Source organism: Triturus cristatus, chromosome 2_2 (genome assembly GCF_964204655.1).
Source record: "Triturus cristatus chromosome 2_2, aTriCri1.1, whole genome shotgun sequence".
NCBI classification, from domain to species: Eukaryota; Metazoa; Chordata; class Amphibia; order Caudata; family Salamandridae; genus Triturus; species Triturus cristatus.
The window spans coordinates 1,076,223,179-1,076,248,873 of NC_140582.1; the positions used below are offsets into that span (position 1 = coordinate 1,076,223,179).

The 25,695-nt window shown below is 45.3% G+C and overlaps 1 protein-coding gene across 1 annotated transcript in view; it reads right to left on the minus strand.

Moving 5' to 3' along the window:
• The window catches only part of MAEA (macrophage erythroblast attacher, E3 ubiquitin ligase), a 391,495-nt gene that overhangs the window by 317,119 nt on the left and 48,681 nt on the right, over positions 1–25,695 (minus strand). The window contains exon 2 of the mRNA XM_085642591.1: positions 5,866–6,048. Coding sequence (XP_085498717.1) covers positions 5,866–6,048 — 183 coding nt within the window. The remainder of the gene's footprint in view (positions 1–5,865; positions 6,049–25,695) is intronic.

A 25,695-nucleotide genomic window follows, 5' to 3' on the forward strand; every position in this document is an offset into this window, starting at 1 on the left:
ACCTGTGGGGTGCAGAAAAATAGGTATATCCAGGTTGGTTGAAATTAAGTTTAGACCAAACATCGCTCAGCCCATGGGTTTGGGCTAAGCTAATGATTGCTTGATACACTAGCGGTTTTCTGCCTTTATATTTCCACCTAGTGTCGGTTTTCAGGTCACAGGGCAAATTAATGTTGAGGTCACCACAAATAATTATTGGAGTGGGCCAGTGAACTAATTCTCCAGAGATCCAGTTGATTACCCCTGGGTCATCAGAGTTACAACCATAGATAGAGCATAGAGTAAAAGGGGGATTAGAGAAGAGATGGCACTCGGTGATTACCCATCTACCCAGTGGATCAGATTTGACACGTGGGTTTTTTAAAGGAAGTCTCCTGTCAGCCATAATTCCTACCCCCTTTATTCTAGCTCCTTGTGTAGTAGCCCCTATAATTTTAAGCCCTAGTGAATTTAATAGGTGTTTTTGCGATCCCTCTACATGTGTCTCCTGGAGACAGATGATATCACCCCCTAAAGACCGTATGCCTTGCGTGACTTTCTGCCTTTTTACGGCGTCGTTTAGCCCACAGATATTTGCGGAAATAAGCCTGAGAGTATTTATTTTAGCCATTTGGGGGTTTGAGATAAACTAGACCAGAAGTTTCTTGATTAATTAGATATGCTTCCTTGGTAAGTTCTTTAGTTGTGTTTACTAAATGAGTGAGTAAAAAATTGTGTGAGAAACGGTGTCCTTGGTTCCATTGTGCTAATCTAAAAGTGACCCTTACCCTACCCCCCCCCCCCCCTCCTTTGGAGCTATCAGGAAGAACCTGAATGATGGTGGTCATTAGTGAGGCTCCACCGCTGATCACGCCATACGAATTTAATTGTGTGCTCGACTAGTCTGCTCTTTGAAGATTTAGTGTAGAACATTACTACATTAATAGAATTTGTGCTTCGCCAGCAGCTAAGCTAGCTCTAAGAAATTAAGAAATTATTTAACCCACCCATCCTCCCGTTGCGTTATCCATTTTCCGTGTATGTGCATGTGTCTATGCTTGTACCGGTGGTGTTCTCTATCTTGGACCCTTCTTGGACTTAATTTCCTCTAAGTATTCCCCAGCCTTTATTTCAGACAGAAATATTTTAAATCCCCCATTAAAAATCACTTTAAGTCTAGCGGGGTTCATGAGATAAACTTCTGCTCCTAGCTGCTGAAATGGGGAAATTAATTGTCGTAAGCGCCATCTGCGCTCCACGGTCTGATGGCAAAAGTCGGGTTTTGCAAAGAAAGTTATTCCGTTGGCCCCCTTCTTGGAGTTTGGGCGAGCCTGGTTATAAATCAGTTCCCTCAGCAGGAAATTCCCAAAGTATACCAGGAATACTCTTGGTTGTTCATCTGCTGCCCTGTTACCACCTCGCTGTCTTCTTATGTTGAAGGGGTAGCGATGTGCCCTCTGCACCTCATGGTCCCAGTACCAGCCTGGATGTTCGGGGAAGGATTCTTGAAGGAGTTTTACAATGAACCGCCTAGGGTCTTCACCTTTTTTCCCCTCCGGAATGCCTAGTAAGCTTAGGTTGTTTCTGCGTTGGCGATTTTCCTGCTTCTCCATTTTTGCCATGATGTCTATTAGACAGGCGGCATTGCTCTCACTTTGTTTTTTAGTAACAGTGGCCTCTGATTCTAGGTACTCAGTGCGCCCCTCGACCATGGAGACGCGGTCGCTTATGTCGGTGCATGTCTTATTCAGTCGCCTCAGACCTCCTTGTAGTTTTTTAGCGGCCCCTTTGGCTGCTCGGTTGTCTGCCCGAACCTCTTCCTGGAATTCTTTAATTGAGGTTAAGATTGACGCTAGTGAGGGCTCTGTAGCGACCATTGGTAAATTCTTTGTCTTTTCCCAGGTTGCTGGTTGGGAGTCATCTTCATCCAAAGGATAAGACATCTGTGAGTAATCCCATTTGAGTTGACTGCGTCTCTTCCCTTTGTTTTTAGTTCTCTTGGGTCGTTGGACCGTACCGGTGTCCTTGATTGACTACTCGCTGCCATCTTCACTAGAGTCAGTCCCTTTTTCATCAGAGGTAGTATCTGTGCCGTCGGAAACCGAGTAAAAGTTCTCGGGCCCAGTTTCCGGAGTCCAAGGTGCTTGTGCACCGATCGCGGCTCCCAGGCCCTGAATGTAATTGGCGACATCGATATCTGGGGCTATAGAGGGAATATCAAGACAGCTCAGATGAGTGCAGTCTTCATTATTTAGCACTATGCCAGCAGGGGTTGGGTGGGTATCAAGTTCTATTGCCTTCTTATCCCTTTTATCATTATTACTTTTAGGCAAACAAAGGGAGTTGCTCAGTGTTTTGGCTAAATCTGGGGAATCCGTGGTAGTTCCTCCACCAGATTGTGGCGTGCCTACTGTCTTTAAATTTGCCAGGCTGGTCTCTTGACATAGTTTTAACGTAGGTGATTGGGGGGTTAGTGGATCTAGGGAGGGGGCCTCCGGGGTCTCGGATAGAAGGGTCTTGGCGCTTACGGCAGGTGGCTGTCCCTTGGCGCACAGAAACATTTTAGCAAGTGGTGGCTGAGCACCAGCTGAGTCTCTAGATACCCCTGCCCCCCCCCCCCCAGTCGCCCCAGCGTTTTTCTGTTACCACTAACCTCAAGTCTGGGCCTGGAAGTGTTCTCAGAGGCCGTGTCTTTAAAGTCATTATTGATGGCAGCCTTAGGTTTGGTTCCCTTCTTGGGCCCCCTGTTACTCATTGTCAAGAAGCTTCGATGGTGCTGTCGCTGCCGCCGGCGATTTTCCTCGTGTCCAGAGATACAGATCGAGGCGGTGGGTACAGAAGGATCAAATGCCAAAAATAGCATAAACAGCAGGAGCCGAGTTAGCCGAGTTAGCAGGCTCCAGGTGGGTAGTTTCCGATGATTTATGATGATTACGATGCTGAAGAAGCAAGTTGAAATGCTTTTACGAGACCGCGAGCCCAGCGCTGGCAATCCTCTCGCTGTCAGGCTGCGCGTAGAGCTGAGCATCGTAGCATCGCAGGGCGTCTAGTCGATCGGCTACGCGACCGGCGTGAGCAGCGGATTGCTCGAGTGCTCACGTTGACACCATCATCGCTCCCGGCCTAAAATGCAAAATGGGGAACAGGCAGGGGGACAATGTGCTCCCGGTGCTTGGAGTTTGGTGCCGATGCAGTACATATGCTTGCCGTCTGCCCCAAACTTACTCCAGTTCTTCTCAGAATTCAGGATTTTCTGGGAAGGGTCATTACACAGGCTATAGCTTTGACTCCTATAACCATACTACTGGGAACCCAGAAAGAGATCAATAGGGAAAAAGGTGGGGCGCTCATCTACGTTGCTATGACAATATGGAGGATCTGTGTGGCAGCAGCATGGATTGAGACTGACCCACCTTCTTTCCCCCAATGGCTAGCTAGGCTAGTTGCAACTTACCACCTCGAAAAGGCCATATACGCTAACAAAGGGCGCAAAGGGCAAAAAAAGGGACTAGACATCTGGGGACCTCTCTCCACCTGGTTGGAACAATCAGATCAGTCAGGTTCATATGTTTAATCGGACTGCATCTTCTTCCCTTTTTATATTTCTCTTTTTGCTTCTTCTTTCCACTTTGCTCAAAGTTTCCTTGACGATTTTCGCACTTATTATTCTTAAGTTGTGCATCTTTTCTTTGTGTCCTTGAAATTTGTCATTTGACAGTAAGAGGGGGTGTGGGGGTGGGGGTGGTGGGAGTTGGTATAATTCAAATCTATGTATCGTCTGCATCGAAAAAAAAAAAAAACTTTTAATAAAAAAAAAAAAAAAAAAAAAAAAAAAAATAAGATCCTTTTTCGCCTGCTGCGCAATCCGTCCGCAGCCCAAATCAGGTTAGAATTTGGGGTATCTAACCAGCTTATTGCAACGAAGGGTCAGTATATAAAAGTGTGGAAGAGAATAAACTCAAACACATCAAACCCAATGTGTCAACGGCTTTTGCAAGAATTACAAGCAAATCCTAAATCACAGTATTGGAAATAATTACAATCGGCTTTAATTGAGTATTCAGCACATCAAATGTGGGACATTAACATAAGGCCAGAATCGTTTAAAAAAACGTATTAATAAAACATGAAAACAATTGTCAGTACTGAAGGACAAAGAATCTTTTTCAAAATGGAACCATGCAAGGATGATTCTGAGGGAATATAAAACAACTAAGACTCAAATGTAAGTAGACACACCGGGGAATTTAAAACTAAAAATCGTTTTCACTAAAGCGAGTTTTGGCCTTCTTCCAGGGTCATCGCATGCAATGCCATGGCAACGTACAACAAAATCAATGCATTATAGACTATGCAAATAGGGAGCGGAAAACATTATTCACTTAACTTGCATATGCCCTGACTTGATGGAAGAAAGAAGAAGGCTACTACGGAATAAATGTAATAGCCGGCGAATTCGATCTTGTAGGTAAGCGCTCATAAAATGTTTTAATTCAACAGATGTAGATTTGAACCCTGCTTTTGTTAAATTCATGCTATTGGCAAAAAAAGAAATACGTTTCTGGTGAATAGTTCGATGGAAACTTAGAAGAAGGCATTTGGGAAAAAATAGCTAGTGTTTATAATAGTAGAAATAAGAAATAATGCCCGTGTTTGCTTGTTTTTATATATGTGGGAATAGTAGGAAACACCGAAGAAGAATTTTAATGTTGTAACATAAAAATAAAGTTATTTTTCCCAGTGTATCAATTTTTTTTTAGAGTGCTGACATTTTAAATGTGTACATTTTTATAGATTCAAGTTTTGCTTGAACATTTTAAGGTTTTGGTAGAGGCTCCTTTTTATGCAGATTTACTGGGCAGATGCAGAAATGGACCTGGCTGTTCTTGGGGATGGATATTTAGCAATTTTCACGGCACAAACTACATTACCCCAATTTCAGGGCAAATTTTAGGTTACCATTCAACTGTAAATTGGGATATTAGTGTGTATAAAATGGAAAAGTACATATAGAGGATAAATGGCAGGGATCTATTAGGAGGTACCAGAATACAGATTCAATTTAATTGAATAAGTGTCCAACACGAGGCTGTGTTTCATGCGGCGTTTTAAGCGACATCATAGGCAACAAAAGCATAGCTAAAGTAACTCCAAGTCGGAAGACATCCGCTTGGTCATTTATATTCATGTACAATTTTATGCTGTATATGTTATCAACCACTTCTTACGTCAATCAATATACATTGGTTTTATGGTGAAGCAAAAAAAAAAAAAAAAAAAAAAAAAGGATGAGGAGAGACCTCTAGGGCAGATGTACGTAAAATGGTCACACTGTCGATACTGTCAGCCGACAAACACCGATTTCTACCATCCTTCCGCATCTCCTTGAAGGTGACTCCCAAGTATTTTTTTTCTTAAACTATTAGATTTCCAACCATCTTCTCCAACCTCCCTCAACACAGCCATCCACGTCCGGAAATACATATGTAGGTCTGGTGTTGTGCCATCTCGCCACGGCTCTCCATGGGCTGAATGTTCATGCTTTCAGACAGTAGAAAGAGGCATCTGAGAAGCAGACATCACACGTGGCAGCAGCTCTACCACAACTGATAAGTTTGGGTATGCTACATCTTGACATCTACAGACTCAGGGAAGTCAAGGAAGAAGGCAGAAGAAGATACTGCAGCATGTTTCTCTACTTTGATTCTCACTGGTCTGTGGAGAACAAGGGGAGGCAGACAGGGAGAGGCAGACAGTGGCAGGCAAAGCTAATGCATCTATTTTTACTTAGAAAGGTTTCTGAGCACATTGAATACAATTTGAGACACAAAAGCAAGGTAGAAGCAGTTGACAATTTATGAGTAGAAGGATCAAAAACGGTATTACCTTTCTTTTCAAGACACTAAGCTTTTCCACAACGCCATCAAGAAGACTAACAACAGAGTCCACAGCTGGACAGCTACTTAAGGTCTTCTCCAGTTCAGCTACAACCATAGTAACGTGGCTCGTCTCCCGGTCAATATTCTTTTGTGCTGCCCTGAAGCGTTTATTCAGGGTTTCATATGGCACCTAAAATAATTGAACAGATTAAGTTACTGAGAAGCATACATAAACTAGATCTATAAAATGTGAATGACCCTTAGCCATATTGAACACAAATTCAGTATAGAAGCAAAAACGCAAGAGTAGCCAACTTATCTGGCAGTACGGCCAGATATTTTTCAAAAATGCTTATAGGCTTCCCACATTTAGTCCCACTGCGCACTACTCGTTGAGCTTCCCTGTCAGCTACTGTAGCTACTGTACTGTAGTTCCTATATCCCTGAGAGGCTCTGCGCATTGGAATAACATACACTATAGATTTGACATAGAGACATACTGACCTTAGTCCTATCGAGTATATTAAATTTAATTACTTGTGTGTACCAGCTAACTCAGAGGTCACTAGAAACTTCTCGAATATACAAGAAGGGATTAGTCTCTGACAACCGCATAAACATGACAACTTTGTTTACGTTTAGAATCGGAACAGTCTCGGAATCGTGGAAACAATAGATAACAGTTTCACTCAGTCAATCCTGTATGCTTCGTTTCTATAGAGTTGCACAGAAATAGAGAGACGGGTGTTTCAATAAAAGGGTTTATTGAACAGTCTTATTTCTCATGCAAGAGATATGAACTGCTACAATCGTAAGACAGACTGCGAAATACAATATGTACGAGGTTAGCAGGAAGATAAAATAATACTGCAATAGCATGGTTTGTAGCTATGACATATATTAATCAAAATACATACATAAACAACAAGCTAAAATGTGATACTCATCTGATCCTTCTAAATTGTTCTACCCCAGTGTACCTAATCTAAGTGCAGTACGAGGTTTGAAGTAGGTGCCATTTCTAAAGTATAGCTAGCTATATTTTAGTTTAGCCAAGAGTTGCCAAAAGTTTCTCTAAGTTCTAGTCAGCTCCATACCTTAGAATGAGAGAGGTTGGAATCTCTTGTCTGGACTCAATAGTCTAACCCCTCGCAAGGGAAGTCAGAGAGCACTGGAGCTGGATTCTCTGCGAGGAGGATGCCAGCGTCAGGTCAGTGCATCAAGCTGGAACTCTATCTCCTTCCGAACTTGCCGTGGCGAACCGCGTAGTCTGGGTTGGATCGAATCTTCCGGGAACCGCAATTTGCCAGGGCAAGTGCTGGTATATTTATACCTTGAAGGTGTCTAGGAATGCCAGTATTGACGTAAAAGTCGGGCAGAGGAACGTCATGAATGAACCCCTAAGGAATAGATGTTCATGCATACTTAATGAGTTCTTGGAGAAATCAATATTCAAGCCGGGGGAAATTCCTAAAGGCTTAAGGGTCTGGTTTTCCAAGAATTTGTTGTGACGTGGATGGACGGATGTAGGTGGCCATGCCTGTATTTGGTTTGTACGGACAATGTCTAAATAAGGGCCGGATTTCTATGTCTAAATAAGGGCCGGATTTCTATGTCTAAATAAGGGCAATGTGAATTGTACCTATATAAGGGCATAAATCGGGAAACCTATATACGGAATCTAAATCTGCACACAACACTACAGGTAGAAATTATCCACCGAGGCTGCCTAGAAAGGATAATTCACCAGCTTACCCACAGATATGTTTGCTGTTACAGTTACTGATACACCAGCCCATTACACCACTTTATAGTTACAGGGTTGGAGAATGCAAATAAAGACTATTGATATTTCTATATCTGGATGTAATGGTTGTAAAAGAAACAAATGACCCGATATATTCTTTAAACTAAGTGTATGCTATCAGTCATCAGAACTTATTGTCATGGGGTACAATTATTACCTCGGATGAATATTTGTACTTGGCAGTAGTGAGTGAAATATATGGGCAGGCGAATGGTGACATGCAATATCACCAAGTGGATCCAATGTAGACAGAAATAATAGAAACAGGAGCACAGACGTTTTAGGATTTAAAAAAAAAAAAGAGCCATGGTGTGCAAACCAGGGTATCTGGTCAAACAATTATTCTAATCTGTCTTGATACCATGAATAGTGAAAATCAAAATGTTTTGCATGCCGCCTTCAAGAACAGAACAGCAGGGATGTGGAATTCCTAAAGCCCGACGCCCAGAACATACTGCTGGGGTCAAGGGCAACAAGTTTTTATATGTATTATGTCCTTGGGACAAGTAGGCCAAACCCCCTGCAGCACAAACCCTTTGGAAGTCAGTTTGCAGTACCACATTACGGATCAGGGAAGGGCACTGTCTGCAGTTAAGGTAATATTTTTGTCCATAGGTTAATGCTGTTCAAACTTGTATTTATGGTTCATTAATTGAAAGCCTTTATTATTAGTGTGAGCACTCCAAATAAATGTTGTAAGCTCTGACTGCACTACTGACAGTGGTTCCAGTATAAACATGTGTACACACATTTTCACAGTTTAGCAATATGAGGCTATGTATATTGCTTGCAGAAGGCTCTCTGATTCAATGCAAATATTTGCAGAAGCTTGAAAGCAAGATTGAGGATTCTTTGCTTCCAAAATAAAATGTTGATAAACAAATGAAAGCAAGAAAAATACATTTCGCTAAACTACTGTAAGATTTCAGGTACCGATTCTTTGCAGCATCATTTAGAAACATGTGTTGATGAATGCTAGTATTTCCCAAAAATATTAATAACAGAAAATCAGTGAACAAGTTTCAATAAGATTATGGAAAAAAAATAAGCAAGCATTGGCAAAGCCAGTAGGTCTGAAATTGGTGGTCAGTTTTTTAGTTTTGTCAATGTGTGACTTGTTTTGGCATGGTTTTTGTAAAACTTTATTGGTGTGGGAGCTGCTGGGCCGTCACAATTATAAACACTGGCAAAAGCAAAAAATGTTTTGGTCTCAAAAGGCACACACTGCCACAGTAGTTACTGGCACTGAACAAAACTACTTTGTGTGCCGATATGATCCTTGTGAGAGAGCAGAATGCTGTCACTCACAGTGAAGCCAGCCGATACAGAGAAAGCGACAGAATTTTAATAAACGTAGAAGGTCATGGTCAACGCCAGACAAAATTAGGGGCCCAATTATAAATTAAGTCTCAAAAGTGCACCTATGGTATATGTCCTTGCATTAAGTGCAGCTATACGGCTTTCATGAAATCCCAAAATATGCATGTGTAGATTTGCTCATGCAAAAATCTGAGTGTTTGCAAGTTCACTTTCCCTCCAACCACTTTTTCCCCAACTCTGGAAGAAGGTTTACGTCTGCCATTGTCAGGAGTAAATTTCCAACATTTCTCAGTATGGGAAAAGATTAGAGAAGAGTTGTGGAATACCCTTAAACATGCTAGTAGGTTTGCACAGACTCAAAAGGGCATTCTAACCCCGAAACTATTTCTTACCACTACCTTCAGCCCCAGTATGTAGATCTGCGGAAACGTGGCAACATAAGGGGATTGCAAGTATTGAAACACTACTGTGGTATGAGCCCTGGCATAATCAGAGAGGCTATATCAGAGCTCTTATATAATGAGATTGCTGCCATAATTTGTCACCACACTGCATGGCAACAAAGGGACAAGTGGATTTTGTTACAGAACAAGTAGATTTATGAAGCAACCTGCCCCATGGACAAGTAGATATTTTATTAAAGTCCACACCCCTGAGAACATATATCGCTATTCTAAATGTATTCCAAGAGAATCTGAATATTTATATAACAGGTCTGACATTTTTGTTTTTATGACCCAGCACATTACTTACAAGACGAGACTAACCAGTGCACACACTTAGCATGCCCTACAAAAACCCTTAAGTAAGTATCCTCTCTAACCTTTCTACAAAGAGCTGCTTTTATTGAAAAATATTGAAAATAAATCAGGAGTCAGAAAAATACAAATGAATTGCAAAAAACATAATTCCAAAAATATTTTTAAAAGTAGTAATATAAGGTAGGGAAACGTCATCATAAAAGTAATGGCATTCTGGAGAAAGGGGACAATCAGACAAAATAGTTTTTGAAAATGTATTGAAACTAAAAAGGAATAAAACTCACTTTCAGGGGACAAAATATTGCATGACTTTTTAGACAAACACCGACAAAGATATTACACTCAGGAATCAGTAATTTCACTATTTGCAATGTGGTCAAATATTAAATTAGAAAGCGAGCCTTTAATTTTAAACCACTCCATTAAAAACAATCAAAGCCCGAGTGTTCCTATTTAGGGTGCACAGTAAATGGTACACATTTTTTGCTTACCAAATATGTGCATTTGGAGATCTGTGCTACTAAGACATATTTCAGGCAAATTAGAAACAGGGATGTTTGCTGACGCAGAGATTTGGAAAAATTAACATGACGTACACACATACATACTAGGAAGTTGGAGAAGAGGACCTTGGTAACTACTTGCATGGATGACAAAAAATACACAACTCCTCCCCCAGCAGTATACTGGCTCATACTTCTCCCCCAGCTCCACGGGCAGAAACTGCAAAGAGATATCAGAAGACCAGTGGAACAAGGCTTTCAACTCCCAGACATAACATCCAATGCAGAACAGCCTGCGAAGAACTTCTCCCAGTGGATCACTGATATCGCTAACACAATCACCCTCGCCAAACCAGCCAAATCCAAAGGACCTGCCAGAAGAGCAGCTGGTTCACTCAGGAGTTGAAATCCACGAAACACAGCTGCCAGCAACTAGAGAGGAAGTGGTGCACCAGCAAAAAGACAGGAGACCATACCACCTTCAAGGCAGCGAGTAATCAGTAGCAGCGCTTCCTAAATAAAAGGAAAAGTGCCCTAACCAACCGCTTAAAAGCCATCACAAACTGCAGCAAGGAGCTCTTGGACATCATAAAGGAGTTCTCCAGTCCAGCAACTGCCAGGAACAGCATCATCCCCTCCAAAGAACTCTGACACACCCTATCTTTCACACTTCTCCCACAACAAGATCTTGGTCATCTAGGAATACTTCAAACCACTACCCACCACCGCTGACACCCTCAGCCTGCTCACACCCCTGAACACATACCCTGTACACTTGATCACCCAACTGGAATGTAGAAGTGAGATATTTATCTGTCTCACTGGTGCAGGGACACCCTTTGTGTACCGGTTCACAAAAGGAGGATCAACACTGGAGTGGAAACAAAATACAAGTTTATTTCACTCATGAGAGAAGTCCCATCATTCAGACACTGCAAGTGCCCAAGGGAGGGGGCTAACAAGTACAAGTTCAAACATGGCATTTATACTTTTCGGTATCTCGTGAAACACATTGAAACCACTTCGTCATGATGAAAGACAACCTGCTAACTGTTGATAAAACCCTAACCACGTCATCTTTGTAGATAGGCAGGGGAGGTTACAGGTGTTGGTGGGCTCATACATTAGACATCTGCGTGCTCAGGCCTTTCGGCAGGGCAGGGCCCCTACTCTGGCACGCAAGCATTATCAGCACAACCAGCTTTCAGTCAACACGTAACTTCTGACTTTGCAAAGGTCCTCGCAGAAACACAAAATGGGGGCCGCAATCTACATCATTAACTCCATGCACTTAGGTGCACCCACGGACAACTGTCCCCACCACGTCTTCAACCTTGGGAGCAAGACGATTGCCAACGAGCTCATAAAAGTCCTGAACACCTCTATCACCTCGGCCTCCTTCCCCGAGGACTGGAAACATGCTGAAGTAAGACCCCTCCTGAAGAAACCATCCGCTGACCAAGCAGAACCAAAGAACTACTGGCCCACCTCCCTGCTCCCCTTCCCAGCAAAGATTTTCGAGAAGGCAATCGGCCAGCAACTCAAACACCTTGAATGCAACAGCCTCCTGGACCCCTATCCATCCGGATTCTGAGACAACCACAGTACAGAGAAAGCCCTGATCCCAGCCACTACAAATTAGGGTCTTACGGACCATGGCAAAACGGCACCCCTTATCCTCCTGGACCTGTCAGAACTGACTTGACACTATCTCCCATCACATCTTGATCAACAAACTCCACCACATCAGAATCCACGGAGACGCCCTCAAATGGATAACCTCATACCTCACAGGAAGAACCCAGAGAATCAGTCTCCCACCCTTCATCTTGGAACTCAAGCTCATCTGCAACATCTCCCAAGGATCATCTCTCAACCCCACCCTACACAATATGTACATGACCCCTCTCCCCACCGCCCCCTCACTGGTCAGCACCATTAGATCACAAGGATTCATCATCTTCTCCAATGCAGACGATACCCAGCCCATCATCTCACTGTCAGAAGACCCCTCCACCATCAGAGCTAACTTCCACAGATGTATGATGAACGTCGCTGACCGGATGTAGGACAACTGTCTCAAGCTCAACACAGACAAGACAGAAGTCCTCATCTTTAGGAACAACACCTCTCCATGGAACGATGCAAGGTGGCGTGCTGAACACGTCCCAACCCCCGCCCCAAAAGACCACACCCACAACATCAGCATCATCTTGGACAGCAAGCTGTCCATGAAGAAACAGGTAAACACAGTCTCATCTGCCTTCTTCCACAACTTATACATGCTTCGTAAGAACTTCAGGTTGCTCCCAGTCAACACCAGAAGGACCGTTACACAGGCCCTTCTCACCAGCAGGCTAGACCACAAGAACACACTTTATGAAGGAATCACCACACTTTATGTAGGAATTACCGTAAACCTCTTGAAGAGACTACAGACTCAGCAATCAGACTCATCTGCGACCTCCCCAAACATACCCACATCACACCCCACCTCAAGAAGCTACACTGGCTCCCTATCCAGAGGAGATGCCAGTTCAAGATGTTGACCGATGTATACAAAGCACTGCATAACGAATGAACCAGTTTACATTAAAAAAAGACACTTGACCTTCCACCTACCAACCAGACAACTACGATCTGCCTCCCTCTTTCTCGCAGACACCTCCCTCAGATGCCCTGAAACAATAGCGTAGGGCGCTCATTCTCACACCTGGAAGCAAAAGCCTGGAACAACCTTCCCCTGCACCTTAGGACCACCCCATCGCTCTAGCAATTCAGAAAAGAACTCAAGACCAGGTCGTTCGAATGGACAGATAACCACGAAGCATGCAGCAACTCCAGTGCCTTAAGACCCTCCCAGATGATTTGCTGTGCGTTACAAATCCTTGGTAGATTGAATTATAATTTGTAGGGGTGGGTGGGCAATATATTTCGCTTATGCTTGTAACGCAGTTACATCCAAATTCCGCCAACAATTGCGTGTAGGACTTTTTGCTCACACGCAGCTCGAAAATGGTAAGTTGGTGATCGAGATTTGGCATCTCCTGTCGTGATTTTCAGTTGGTAGAAGGTCACCTGGTGAGATTTCGCCAACGTGGGCAGTCGTGATCTTTTGCGGTCAGAAAGCTGCCATTCTACTTGAGCAACAGCAAAACCAACTCGAGAAGCTGCGCATCCTGGCACGCCACGAGGTACCATTCGCACTGAAGAACAAGCTCCCGGCATTAAATCATAGCACGAGCAGTGCAATATGGCTATTTGAATGTAGCACGTTACAACTCGTGATTTTACCACGCGGCAGGTAACAATGCGGTCGTTACAACGACCGCGCTGTTACCACGCGTGGCATTACATCGCAAGTCTTTTCAATGACTTGCGCTAGGTGGCGCACTGGACTTAGGAATAGTATAAATTACTATTCTTACTACAGTTAGCGCGACAGCAAGGAAGGCGTTGGATTTAAAGTCCAACACCTTCCCTTGTGTTGCACGCCACCTAGCGCTAGTCATTGAAACGTATTGCGATGTAATGCCATGCGTGGTAACAATGCGGTCGTTGTAACGACTGCGTTGTTACCTACCTTCATGGTATTGACAGCGTTGTAAACGTGGGTTCCCGGCTATATCGGCCCTCTCGCGGAATTCTGCTGAATCTCGCTGATTGTTTTTCTAACTCCACAGAATTCAATGGAGTGAAACTCCACGAGTTACGTCCAGGTCTATAAATTGAACTGTTTACCACGCTTAATATTCCAAATCTTTAAGTGAGTGGACATCCTGAAAAAGTTTTAGAGCACTACTACAAACACAACAATGAATTGAAGTAAGAGCATTGCACATGTATCCTTCGAGTCAAACAAACTGAAGAGCTCAGTCAGGAAATACAGTCTATTTGAAACTCACTTTTTAGGTCTCGCCTGGCGTTAGCAGCGCGCATGCAGTGCTCTCGCCATGCAGGGGGCCTTTTGGAATCAATACGGATTCCGCAGCTAAATGCGCATGCATACGGACGGACAGAAGATGTGAACGTGCTCGTCAGCATCACCCTGCTGCTGGCATGGCAGCGCCCCCTCCTGGCTGGAACCATCGTCTCGTCTCCGCGCTTCAGATGTCACATTTCCTCACATTTCACAAGTCCATTTTATCGCAGCAAGTCTTTGCAGCTCCTGTTGCAACGCGCTTCAGATGTCACATTTCCTCACATTTCACAAGTCCATTTTATCGCAGCAAGTCTTTGCAGCTCCTGTTGCAATGAACTCATGTTAATACATTATTAATTAATTCGCTCAAATGATAGCTACTTTATGGTACAGCAAATGTTGGAGCGGGTTCTAAAACGTTGCAGGACAATAATGACCATTGTTATTATGACTAACAGTCTTTTTACATCTTCGGAATGGGTATTGTAGCAGGAAAATTGTAGATGTTTCCATTTCACCTTTTTTCTTCTTGCCACTTGAGGGTGCTATTGACACGACACTGTGCCTTTCTTTTTAGTTCAGTATTCCATAGCTATTTTGGTGTACGAATTCAACCCGGTTTTATAGAGTTTCCCTCTGTCTAATCTCTAAAATATTGTCTCAGCGCCCGGACATCTTTCTTTTATTAATGATGGGCCTGCAGCGCCCCCATTCCTGCCCCAAGAGCCATAGGCGGCTGCCCTTCAAACATGAATCAATCCTGCCAACCCGTCCATTGACGCACATCTCTTACAGCGCCCCACGAGCGTCCCTGCTGCATCCTCTTACTCTAGTCCTGGACTCGCCCACCTTCCACAAAACTCCAATTCTGCCCTGCAACACCTTTCTTTCCAACCCTGGACATCCTAGCCCCACTAAAGGTCGTCAATTCTGCTCAGGGCACACCCACCCCCACTAAGGCAGCTCGTCAATTCTGCCCTTACTCCAGTACAGGGCCCTTATTACAGTACGGGCCACGTCTACTTTCACTAAAGTTCAGCAATACTGTTCCTTATTGGTGTACCCGGCAAGCAAACCTACCCTAAAGTTTGTCACTTCTGCCGAGGGCATATCACACTAGCTTGTCAATCGTGCCCTTATTCAACTCCACTCCCACCTCCCTCCACCTCCACTCCCTCCTCCCTCCTCTCTCTACCTCAAACTCCACTCTCCCACCTTTACTCCCCCCCTCACTCCCTCCACCTCCCTTCACTCACCCCCTCCCTCCACTCCCCCCCCCTCCCTGAACCTCCACTCCACTCCACTCCACTCCACTCCACTTCCCCCTTATTTGCATAAATAACAAAACTAGAACACCTTTTTGGTGTTAATTCTGTTTTTTATTAGCATACTTCAGTTGTATATAATGTTTTCTAAGTTATATATAAAGTGACAAATGGTTAGAACACTTTTTTAACTATAACTTTTAACTTTTAAACATGCTGCACAACATTAACAATACTCTGAAACACATATTAAAAACGTTAAAGCCAATAGCACTCTATAAACACTTATAAGGCCCCAAAGGCGAGACCTATTGGCTATGACAATGCTTGTTATATTCCCTATCCCCACCATCCTGCATTTCTTTTGCTCATTTTAGCACATCTCTATTTAACAGCATTAAAAAAAAAATGGGATTTCTTACCTTAGTTTGCTAGCATGTGCTGATTACAGACACAGTCATTCAGATGTCACTCTACCACATGCAATCCATTTATGATAATTACTTGCTTACTGCAATATGCATCAAGATTCCACGTTTCTCCAGTGACTTAGAAGGGTACCAAAAAAAATTCTGTAAGTTATAGGAGCGCTGGGAAATAAATGCAAAAGAAACAATTGATGGACGGAATGCTGGACAATGCTAGCATTCATCCCCAGTAACAAGGATCTAGGTTTCATCCATCATTCTTTTTCTCAACACACCACCCGAGCTTGGACCCAGCCATATGCAAATCAGTCTTGACCCTGTTCATTATGGGAACAGGCCATCCCGACTTGCCAAGCCAGGTCCTCCCTGGACCTGAAACAAGCATCTTGGGTTTCAAGGACTCGCTAACTTGAATCCGGTGGTGCAGCGAGAACAGGACCCACGTCTGGGCATACCCTTCCCACTTAGGGCGACAAGTGCAAAAGAAACAGTTGATGGATGGAATGCTACACGATTTTAAGGTACATAAAGATTTACTGTTTACTTAGTTCAGAATTGAACTCACCTCAGTCTCAAACCCTGAATGCTTGGTTTCCCGTTCCTAGGAGGGATTTGCTCTACATGTTCATATGGAACCACTCGATGCTTTTTCCTTTCTCTGATCATTCAGTCCTCTCAAATATATACCTGTTTTAATGATAATGCTACTTTCTTTTATACTGGTGCTTTTACCCACCACAACACCTTGTTTTAGCCTCTCTCCTAGCTCAGAGACCTCCGTCTCTACTGTTAGTGCCAAACTAAGCTCAGCAGAATCATCCCTTTGCTGGTTCTACCAGTATTGTCAATTAGGGATAAATGATTGGGGCCCTTTCCTGGGCATACGGCCGTGCTCCTGGGCCATGGCATTGGGGAGCACAGCCCCTCTTGCCTTTCTGGTTGCTGAGTTCCAAAGGCGAGGTACTGTTGTCCTAGTATGTCGCTAAGCTTTGTGAGGCATCTGATGGTTCCTCAGAGTTCTTGTCTGAAGGCAGGGTTGCTTGGTTTTGTTTCTGTGGGCTCAGTTTCCTCGTGCTCCTTCAATGGCTGTAGTTTCTTAGGTTCTTCTTCTGTCAGCTTAACTTCTCAATCCTTCTCCCTTCCAGCACCGAGCTTCTCACCCTCTGCCTTTTGTGTGCAACCTAGAAATATCATTCTCCTCCTCTCTGCGTCAACAATTGCACCTATTTTCCATCAGCATCAGAAGCATCTCCATAGGCCATCTTGATTTTGTGGGAAAGTCTATGCAAGCCACCTTCCCCATCATAGTAGGATAAATAGATACCATCTTCCCTAGATTTATGAAATATGTACTCCAGTCACCAAAGAGGAATATTTGAATCATTGACACAATGGTGAGCAGAAGAGAGATGGACAGCTCCTTGCTTCACCCTTTTGTCATCCTTAAAGTTCTCAGTTACAATCTAAGATTGCCAAATACAGAACTCCTTTTTAAATCAATCCATTTCTGAAGCATGTAAAGAGACCGCCATATTAATCTATGTTCAGGTATCTCACTAGGGTCCTTCCTGTGCTCCAAAGAAAATGTTATCTTCCTTCCGGGGCAGAATACAATGTAATAGCATCATGCTATAAACAGTTTGCTGCCACATTAGAAAGAGTAGTCAAATGGTAAATACCTGTGTCCTCTCTAAGCCAGATGAGTAGGTTCCCAGGTTTAGACCAGATTGTTAAAAGGGCACTGGAACTTTGAGCCAAAGTCCACACTGAACATTGCATCTTCTGTTGTCATTTAATATTGTAGCGACAATGCTAGAATCCCCTTTCCGTAGGAGTCTGGTATCTCGTTTTATACACTAATGCAGAAAGTAGAACCTCTCTGTTCCAGCCGATAAACTGAAATGGTTTACTGAATTCGGCCCACCTCTTTTCGCGACAAACTGTGTCAATACTGTTGCGCCCAACTGTTGAACTATCTTGAACAAGGTACTGAAATCAAATAATAAGTTGTCACAAGAAATTGGAGTGGCTGGTCTTCTAAATAATAAGGTAACTTGAAGGTAAAAGTAGGATGCAGATTTGAGCCGTCCTAAATGTTCATGGGAAGAGGATCAGAGCAGGAGTGCCAAATCAAGAAAATGTGAATTTTCCAAGGCTTTGCAAAAAAGAAAATTTGGTCCAAGGATCAGTGCTTCTGCAGGTGGGATTTCCAGGTTTTGGCCGACAACACAAAAATCTATTTACCACCAGTTCTAGACCTACAGAAATCTGCCCTGCCACAGATGAGCAAAGCACAGTCGACAGTGAATAAATCTGTTTTGCAAGTAGATGGGACCATAATGAAAAAAGGCACTAAAATTAAAAAACACATGGCTATAAAAATAATACGTTTGGAATAGCTAGCTAATGTAGTCTAGATAAGGCAGCACAGGATTCAAGGGGGAGTTGCAAGGTTAAGCTATCCATGAAATTATGAATCATCTGAGGCGGTGAAAGATATGGGGCTGGCAGCCCTAGAAACATAGAGTTGCAGTAATCACTGAGCAATATAAGGTGATTCATTCAAGCTTGAGAAATGTCATAGTGCAGATCAGTTATTACCAGAAGATGCGCTAAACTCTCCCTCAAAAAACTGTGGCTAGGAAATGAAAAAAAAAGAGTAAATCTGGAATGGACTATGAGACGAAGACTTACATGAAATGGTGGCCTGAATTACGAACTGATGGGTAAAGCCAAAAACCTGAAGGAAGAATTTTGCGCAAAGGTTTCCTCAGGCGGAAGCAGGTAGATGATAACTTGGTGACATGAGCAGAAAAGGAGAAACTGCAGTTGAGAAGAAAACCCAGGTTGCACAAAGCGAAGGCAGGAGCCGGAGCAGGACTAAGTTCAGGAGGCTAACCACCAACTCCAAGGAACTTTCAAGAATTCACCAACCCACGCAGTGAAGCCACAGACATCACCCCATCCCAAGACCTCTGCGACCAGCTTGGAACCTATTTCCACCTCAAGATCAAAAAACTCTACGACAACTTCATCGACCATCCACCAGGTGCCACAGATGGCCCCCCGCCACCAGAAACACCAGCCAGCCCACCATCTCCAACTGGACACCGATCACGGCCGAAGAAACTGCCTCGACCATGAAAAGCATCCACTCGGGGGCCCTCACCGACCCTGCCCCCTCATCTACCACAGAGTCACGGCCACCATCACACACGAACTACAACGCACTATCAACACCACCTTCAAAACAGGCACCTTCCCAGACGACTGGAAGCGCGCAGAAGTCAGACCCCTGCTCAAGAAGCCCACAGCCGACCCCACCAACCTCAAGAACTATCGGCCCATCTTGCTCCTCCCCTTCGCAGCCAAAGTTGCAGAGAAAACCGTCAACAGGAAACGGACACGACTAATTGAAGAGAACGCCGTCCTCGGCTCGTCCCAATCCGGATTTCAAAGCAACCACAGCACAGAGACCGCCCTACTCGACGCCAGAGACAACATCCACACCCTCCTGGACCAAGGCCACTCCGCAGCCCTCATCCTACTCGACCCATCAGCAGCCTTCGACACCGTCTTCCACCGCACTCTAGTCGCCAGACTACACAACGCAGGCATACAAGGAACAGCCCTGGACTGGATCCGATCATTCCTCACCGGAAGAAGCCAAAGGATCAGACTCTCACCCTTCCTCTCCGACCCCACGAAATTCCCCTGCGGAGTCCCACAGGGTTCATCCCTGAGCCCCACCCTCTTCAACATCTACATGGCCCCCCTCACAGCCATCGTGCGACAACACTGCCTCAACATCGTATCCTACGCCGACGACACCCAGCTCATCCTCTCGCTCACCAAAGACCCCACCACTGCCAAACTCAACTTCCAGAAAGGAATGCAAGACGTCGCAGTCTGGATGACCAACAGCTGCCTGAAGATTAACGCCGAGAAGACAGAAGTCCTCGTCCTCGGTACCACCCAATCTGCATGGTACAGCACCTGGTGGTGACCGCCATTGGAAGCCCACCTACCCCCTCAGACCATGCCAAGAACCTCGGCATCGTACAATATTCATCACTCACCATGAACCGACAGGTCAACTCCGTCACCTCCAGCTGCTTCAACACCCTCCGCATCCTCCACAAGACCTTCAAGTGGATCCATCCTGAGTCAAGGAAGACAGTCACCCACGCACTCATCACCAGCAGACTGGACTATGGAAACGCACTCTACGCCGGCATCAACAAGTCCCTACTCCGCAAACTCCAGACAATACAGAACACCGCCGGCAGACTCGTCCTCGGCATCCCCCGACACGAACACATCAGCCAATACCTAGGCTGAAGATCCTTCTCTCACATTGCAGCCAAGACCTGGAATGAGCTACCAGCAGACAGACGCACCCCCTCCCAGAACACCTTCAGGAAGATCCTCAAGACCTGGCTCTTCGGCTAAACAGATCTGCGGAACCCCCCTCAGCGCCTTGAGACACTCACGGGTGAGTAGTGCGCTTACAATTCCCTGAGTGATTGGTTGATTGATTGATTGAGGCCAGAAACTTAAAGGCGGCAGAGTAGGCAACTTGGAGCAAGAAACGATGAAGATATCAATCTGCTCAACATTCAGTTTAAGTGAGTTGTGACCCATTCAATTATCACTGGTGTCATGCATTTCTGAGAATGTAGCTGGTTCTGGCCATCCAATGAGAGGCTATGTATGTCATCAGCACATATCATAGCCCTTAGGCCAAAGGAGTAGATCAACTGAATGAAACGTTTGACATATATGTTAAAAAGAGAGGGGTTCAGGGTGGATTCTTGAGGGACTCCTTGTTTTTAATTCCGATCTGAAAGGTGTAATGTAGATAGCTTGAAACCTATTGGAAAGGTAATCCTTGAGCAAAGCCAAAGCAAAGCCTCGAATATTTATTTCAAAGAGCCATGTAATAAGCAGTGAATGGGACACAGTTTTGAATGTACTGCCAAGGTCTAGTAGGAACAGCACAGAGGTTTGGCCCTAGTCCTCTAACATCTGTAAACAGTCAACACCATAACCAACACACATTACGTACTGTGATTGGTGCCCATCAGGCAACTAGATTCCAAAATGTGGGAGAGATGTTTATTAATGGGCTTTTCAATACGCTTTATAGGAAAGGGGTGTAAAGAAATTGGGTAAGCATTGCTCAGAAAGGAGGGATCAGGTGTTGATATTTTCAGGAGAGGGTGACAAAAGCTGGAAAACCTCTAAAACCAGTGAACAGTTGATGGATTTATTGTAAATAGATCAAAGAGCTTGGCCTGTGGTGGGCACGGGTTGAGGGGACAGCCAAAGGAGATCACGGTCCAGAGATCCCGTAGATCTGAAGGGGAAACAGATGAGAATTCAGTAAGGCGTGAGAAGAACAGCAGGAGTGGAATTAACAGAAAATACAAGATGATGGGGGTTGCTCAAGTCATTAGAGAAGGTGCAGAGGGCTTGATTGGGGACATTTTGACAGACAAGGGAGATGTTATTGTGAAGGACCTTAGATAGGTTGTTGTCAAGTGCTTGAGAGGGCTGTTTTAAGGTACAAGTGCACTCTGGGTGAGGAAGAGTTCCCAAACAGTGCAGTGAAGAGTTAATTGATGCAGAACACAGTGGCACAGAAACACTCCATTCAATCTTACGTTGCCTCCAAGCCAACAGCATAGTTCACATTAAACTTCAATATGATGTAAATCAGAAACAAATTTTAGTGACAAATTGTTTTAGACTTTTGGGCAGTTCAATTTGCCCAAGCAAAGTATCATACGAAACTGAATTTTGAGTTTCAGCTGGAAGAGAGAATCCATCTCTAAAAATACAGTGACCAGTGGGTAGGGTAAGTCACACCAACAGTGTCATGACGAATTCCATCTAGGTCAGCAACTGTGGGTTAATAATAATAATAATAGTAAATGTGCTTAATCTACTAACAAAGGTGGCCTGACTGGCCAAGATGGCAGATGTACTATCTCACTGGAGCACCTACCCCATCCTTCCTCATCCGCACTGCCGGCCCTCGCTAATACCCCTGAGGCTGTGTCTTTACCCCACATGGCACGAACTCTAGAGTCCACTGGTGCCTCGGATCTTCAGTGACCACTTAGGGCCTTCTTCTGCCCCAAGAGGCCTGTTTCAACATGGAGCGCATTCGACCCAGCCTTCTGGCTGCCCGGCTCCTTCTACCTGCTGGCCTGTGGCTGCTCATGCTGTGTCCCCCCCCCCCCCCTTGTGTTTTGTCAAGCAAGCTGCGGTGGTAGAATTTGGGAAATGATCTGGAGAAGGCCCTGGCTAAGCCTCAGGCCTTTTATATACGGCTCTGCTGGTCTTCAGCTGCTCGAGCGCAAACCCTGTGGGGGGGGTTGAAGCATGTAGGCTGGATAGGAGTGCCAGTGGTCTGAGGAGACGGCGCTCGAACAATTGCCACCGTTGCTGTTGTAGCTGGCTAAACTCGGCCTTCAGTCTAGGCAATCCTACATCGCAAGACAAATTCGATCCCTTTGCCCCACCTAGCAGTTTTTTGTCTGGGCCACACGGCTGGCAGAGTGGACTATTGGAAAAGATAGAGCACCCTCACATCCCACCAAGACTGATAGATTCACCACGGGACAAGCAGGCAGGGGTGCCATCGTCCAAGCCAACTAAGCCTCCAGAGACACGATGGAATTGATAATTGGGGAGGTAAAGGTGGATGTCCCCCTCCCACACCAAGACCCCTACAACACTGCAGGTAGGGTCACAGGCACATAGGGACAGATTTCGACATTGAAGGACGATTTAGTAGAGCTTCGAAGAACTGGGACTCATTTGTCTTCCGAAACTTCTAGAAAAGTGCTGAGGATGCCAATAAAATCTTGAAAATGTGCAGAGGATGCCAAGAACAGGTTGCGACAGAACAATCTTCCCCACAGCCTTTCTGTAGAATTGGCTAACTTCCTGGATGCCAAATGACATGTCGCAGTGGTTTACAATGGAGGGCGCACAGATTTCTGGCTCGGTGCCCTCCATTTGGGGCACCCCTGCACCCACTGACTGCCCGTATACTCAACTACCTGCACCGAGATGCTATCCTACGATAGGCCCTTAAAAAAGGGGACTTGTTCTATAGGGTCTACTGCACCATGCTCTTCCCCAACTACACTCGAGCAAATCAGAAACAATACAAATCCTTTGAGGAGGTCAAGCAAAAATGTAAAGCCATGAAGCTCAACTACATTGCTAATGTTCCCAGCAAAGCTCAAAGTGATCCCTGACAGCCGCTCACATGTTTGACAATGCAGAGGCAGCACAGGAATGGGCAACAGAGGCTGCCGACCCCACTCACATGCAACTGGTGGTTGGGTCTGGCTCCGATCAACTGCTCCGGAACGAGAAGCGAATAGAAAGTTGTACTTTGGGTAGCTGGGCTTGCCTCAGAGGCTCGCCTGATTCTTGCGACTTACACAGACGGATGTGGGGTCAGTCGGCCGCTCCGAGGACAACCGCAACTCAACTGGACACAAACGAATTGACCCAACAATGGTCAACTATGGCAACCCTGACAACAGCAATGATAAATAACTTCAGCCCTATGGGAGGAGGGGTAACGGCGGCTGACGGGCCCGAGCTGTACCGTATGTGGGGCTGCCAATGTTCCTGCCTCCACCGCACAAATCTTCACTGATCATGGACAGCAGTATTTACTATCTTGGTTCGTGAAGAGGTCCACCTCTATACCCGACACTTGTAGTGTAACAGTTTGTTCTATGGGGAGTTTGTGGCGACAGATGCTTCTGGGGTGGAAGTATGGGGAGAGGAGGTGATGGGGGATGGGGCTGTATGTTGTATTTTGTTCTGTACCATTGTTCTAGAGTTCAACCATGCCGCCACATGGCATGTAGGACACACCCAACATTACACCTGGTATATACTGGATGCCCGCTCCGCAGACTGTCCTGCCTAATCCCTTCTGTCGAGGTCTCGGGCCCCCTGAGCTTGGGTGTGTGCATACATTAGTTTTACGCAAGGGATGACCCCCCCCCCCTCACTTCTTTCCTAGAATGTCAATGATTTCCTCGATCGTATTAAACAGATGGTTGTGCTCAAATATGTCAAAAGGTCTCAGCCAGAAATTCTGAGGCTGCAGGAGCACACCTCCTTGGCTCCCACTGTCCCTCAATGATGTGCCTATGACAAGGTCTGCCATGCTGGCTTTACATGAGTGTCCCAGCAGGTTGTGATACTGCTTCACAAAGCCTTCCCTCTGGTCGTAAAGTCTGTGATCTTGGACCACAAAGGTTGCTATATTGGAGTGCTCAGCAGTACAATCTCCTTGGTGTATTCATACCGCCCTATCTCCCCACCCAAAATGTTGAGGCCCTGACAGTGATGATCTCCAACTTCCCCATGGGTATGACAATCATTTGGGCAGGGTGGGGGGCAACTTCAATGCCACTCCAAACTCAGAATTAAACTCCTCGGGCCCCCCCACAGCGGCATACCCGGGACAGAGAGTATATGCACATATTGGCGGCCCACAAGAAACTCCCACATATAGATCTCCAGCTCCTACCAGCTGTCGACACTCTACGGATGACCATGACGTAGAGCCTTCCCAAGGGTATCTCCGATCACTGGCCGATAAAAATCCAATGGGAACCTTGTTGGCGGCTCAATGCCTGGCACCTGACATGATGAATGTGCGGAATTCCTACCCAACGAAACACAAGCCTATTTTGCAATTAACGAGGGCTCGATGCCCTCGCCTAGCATGCTGTGGGCAGCCGGTAAAGGCCACTATTCGTGAACTGACGAAAAGCTTTGTACAGCATATGAAAAAAGCCAAGTGGCAGGAAATGACAACACTTGAATCCCATATCCTCCGTCTGGAACAGATCAGCCAGGGATATGAAACCAAGAGACTCCAGTTAGAGCTGGCCAAGGTGACAATCTGCCAACTCGCTCGGGAACAGGCCAGACAGGGCTGGAGGGCCTCAACACATTGTGTTTATGCCGAAAAATCCACAAAATTACTATATTAGCTTGCCACCATGGTTTCCCCTAATAGCTAAATCCCGAGATCCTAGATGAGATAGTCTCCTCAATAGCGACTCAGTAGGTATTGCGGCTATGTTTGTGGCTTATTATCGGGAGCTCTATGCTCACCATCCATATCCAGCTGGTAGGTGGAAATATCTGCTCGTGGATGATGTCCCCATACAGCCAATCTCCCCTGCGTAGAGATCAGATCTTGATGTGCTAATCACAGTTGACAAAATAAACTAGTCTATACATGGGATGAACTCTGGTAAGAAAACGGATGGTTTGCCACTAGAATTCTATCATACCTTCGAGGATCTCCTCACTCCCCAGTTGATGGACCTTAATACTGAAGCAGCTGACAAGGCCCACTTCCTTTGGAACTCGACAGGGCTATCTTAGTGGCACTCCCAAAATCGGGCCAGCCGGCAAAGATTGCTCTACGTATTGGCCCATGTCCCTCAAACACCAAAGTCACGATCTTTGTGAAGATACTGGGCAACAGATTGCAACGCGTCCTAATCACCCTCGTTCATCCAGACGAGAGTGGGCTCATGCTCCAAAGTAGCATGCAACACTGTAAAGGGGGGTACAGGGGAAAATGGCCCACCTCAGGGAGCTGAGGGGCCTTTGTGCCCTTCTCCTCCTAGACTTCGAAAAAGCCTTTGATTCTGTGGACCGGGCCTTTCTTAAAAAGTGATGGCACAAATGGGGCTGTGTCCCCGGATACAAAGATATATCGAAGGACTGTACTCCCAGCCCCAAGCTTGCGTATTGGTTAACAGGGTACTG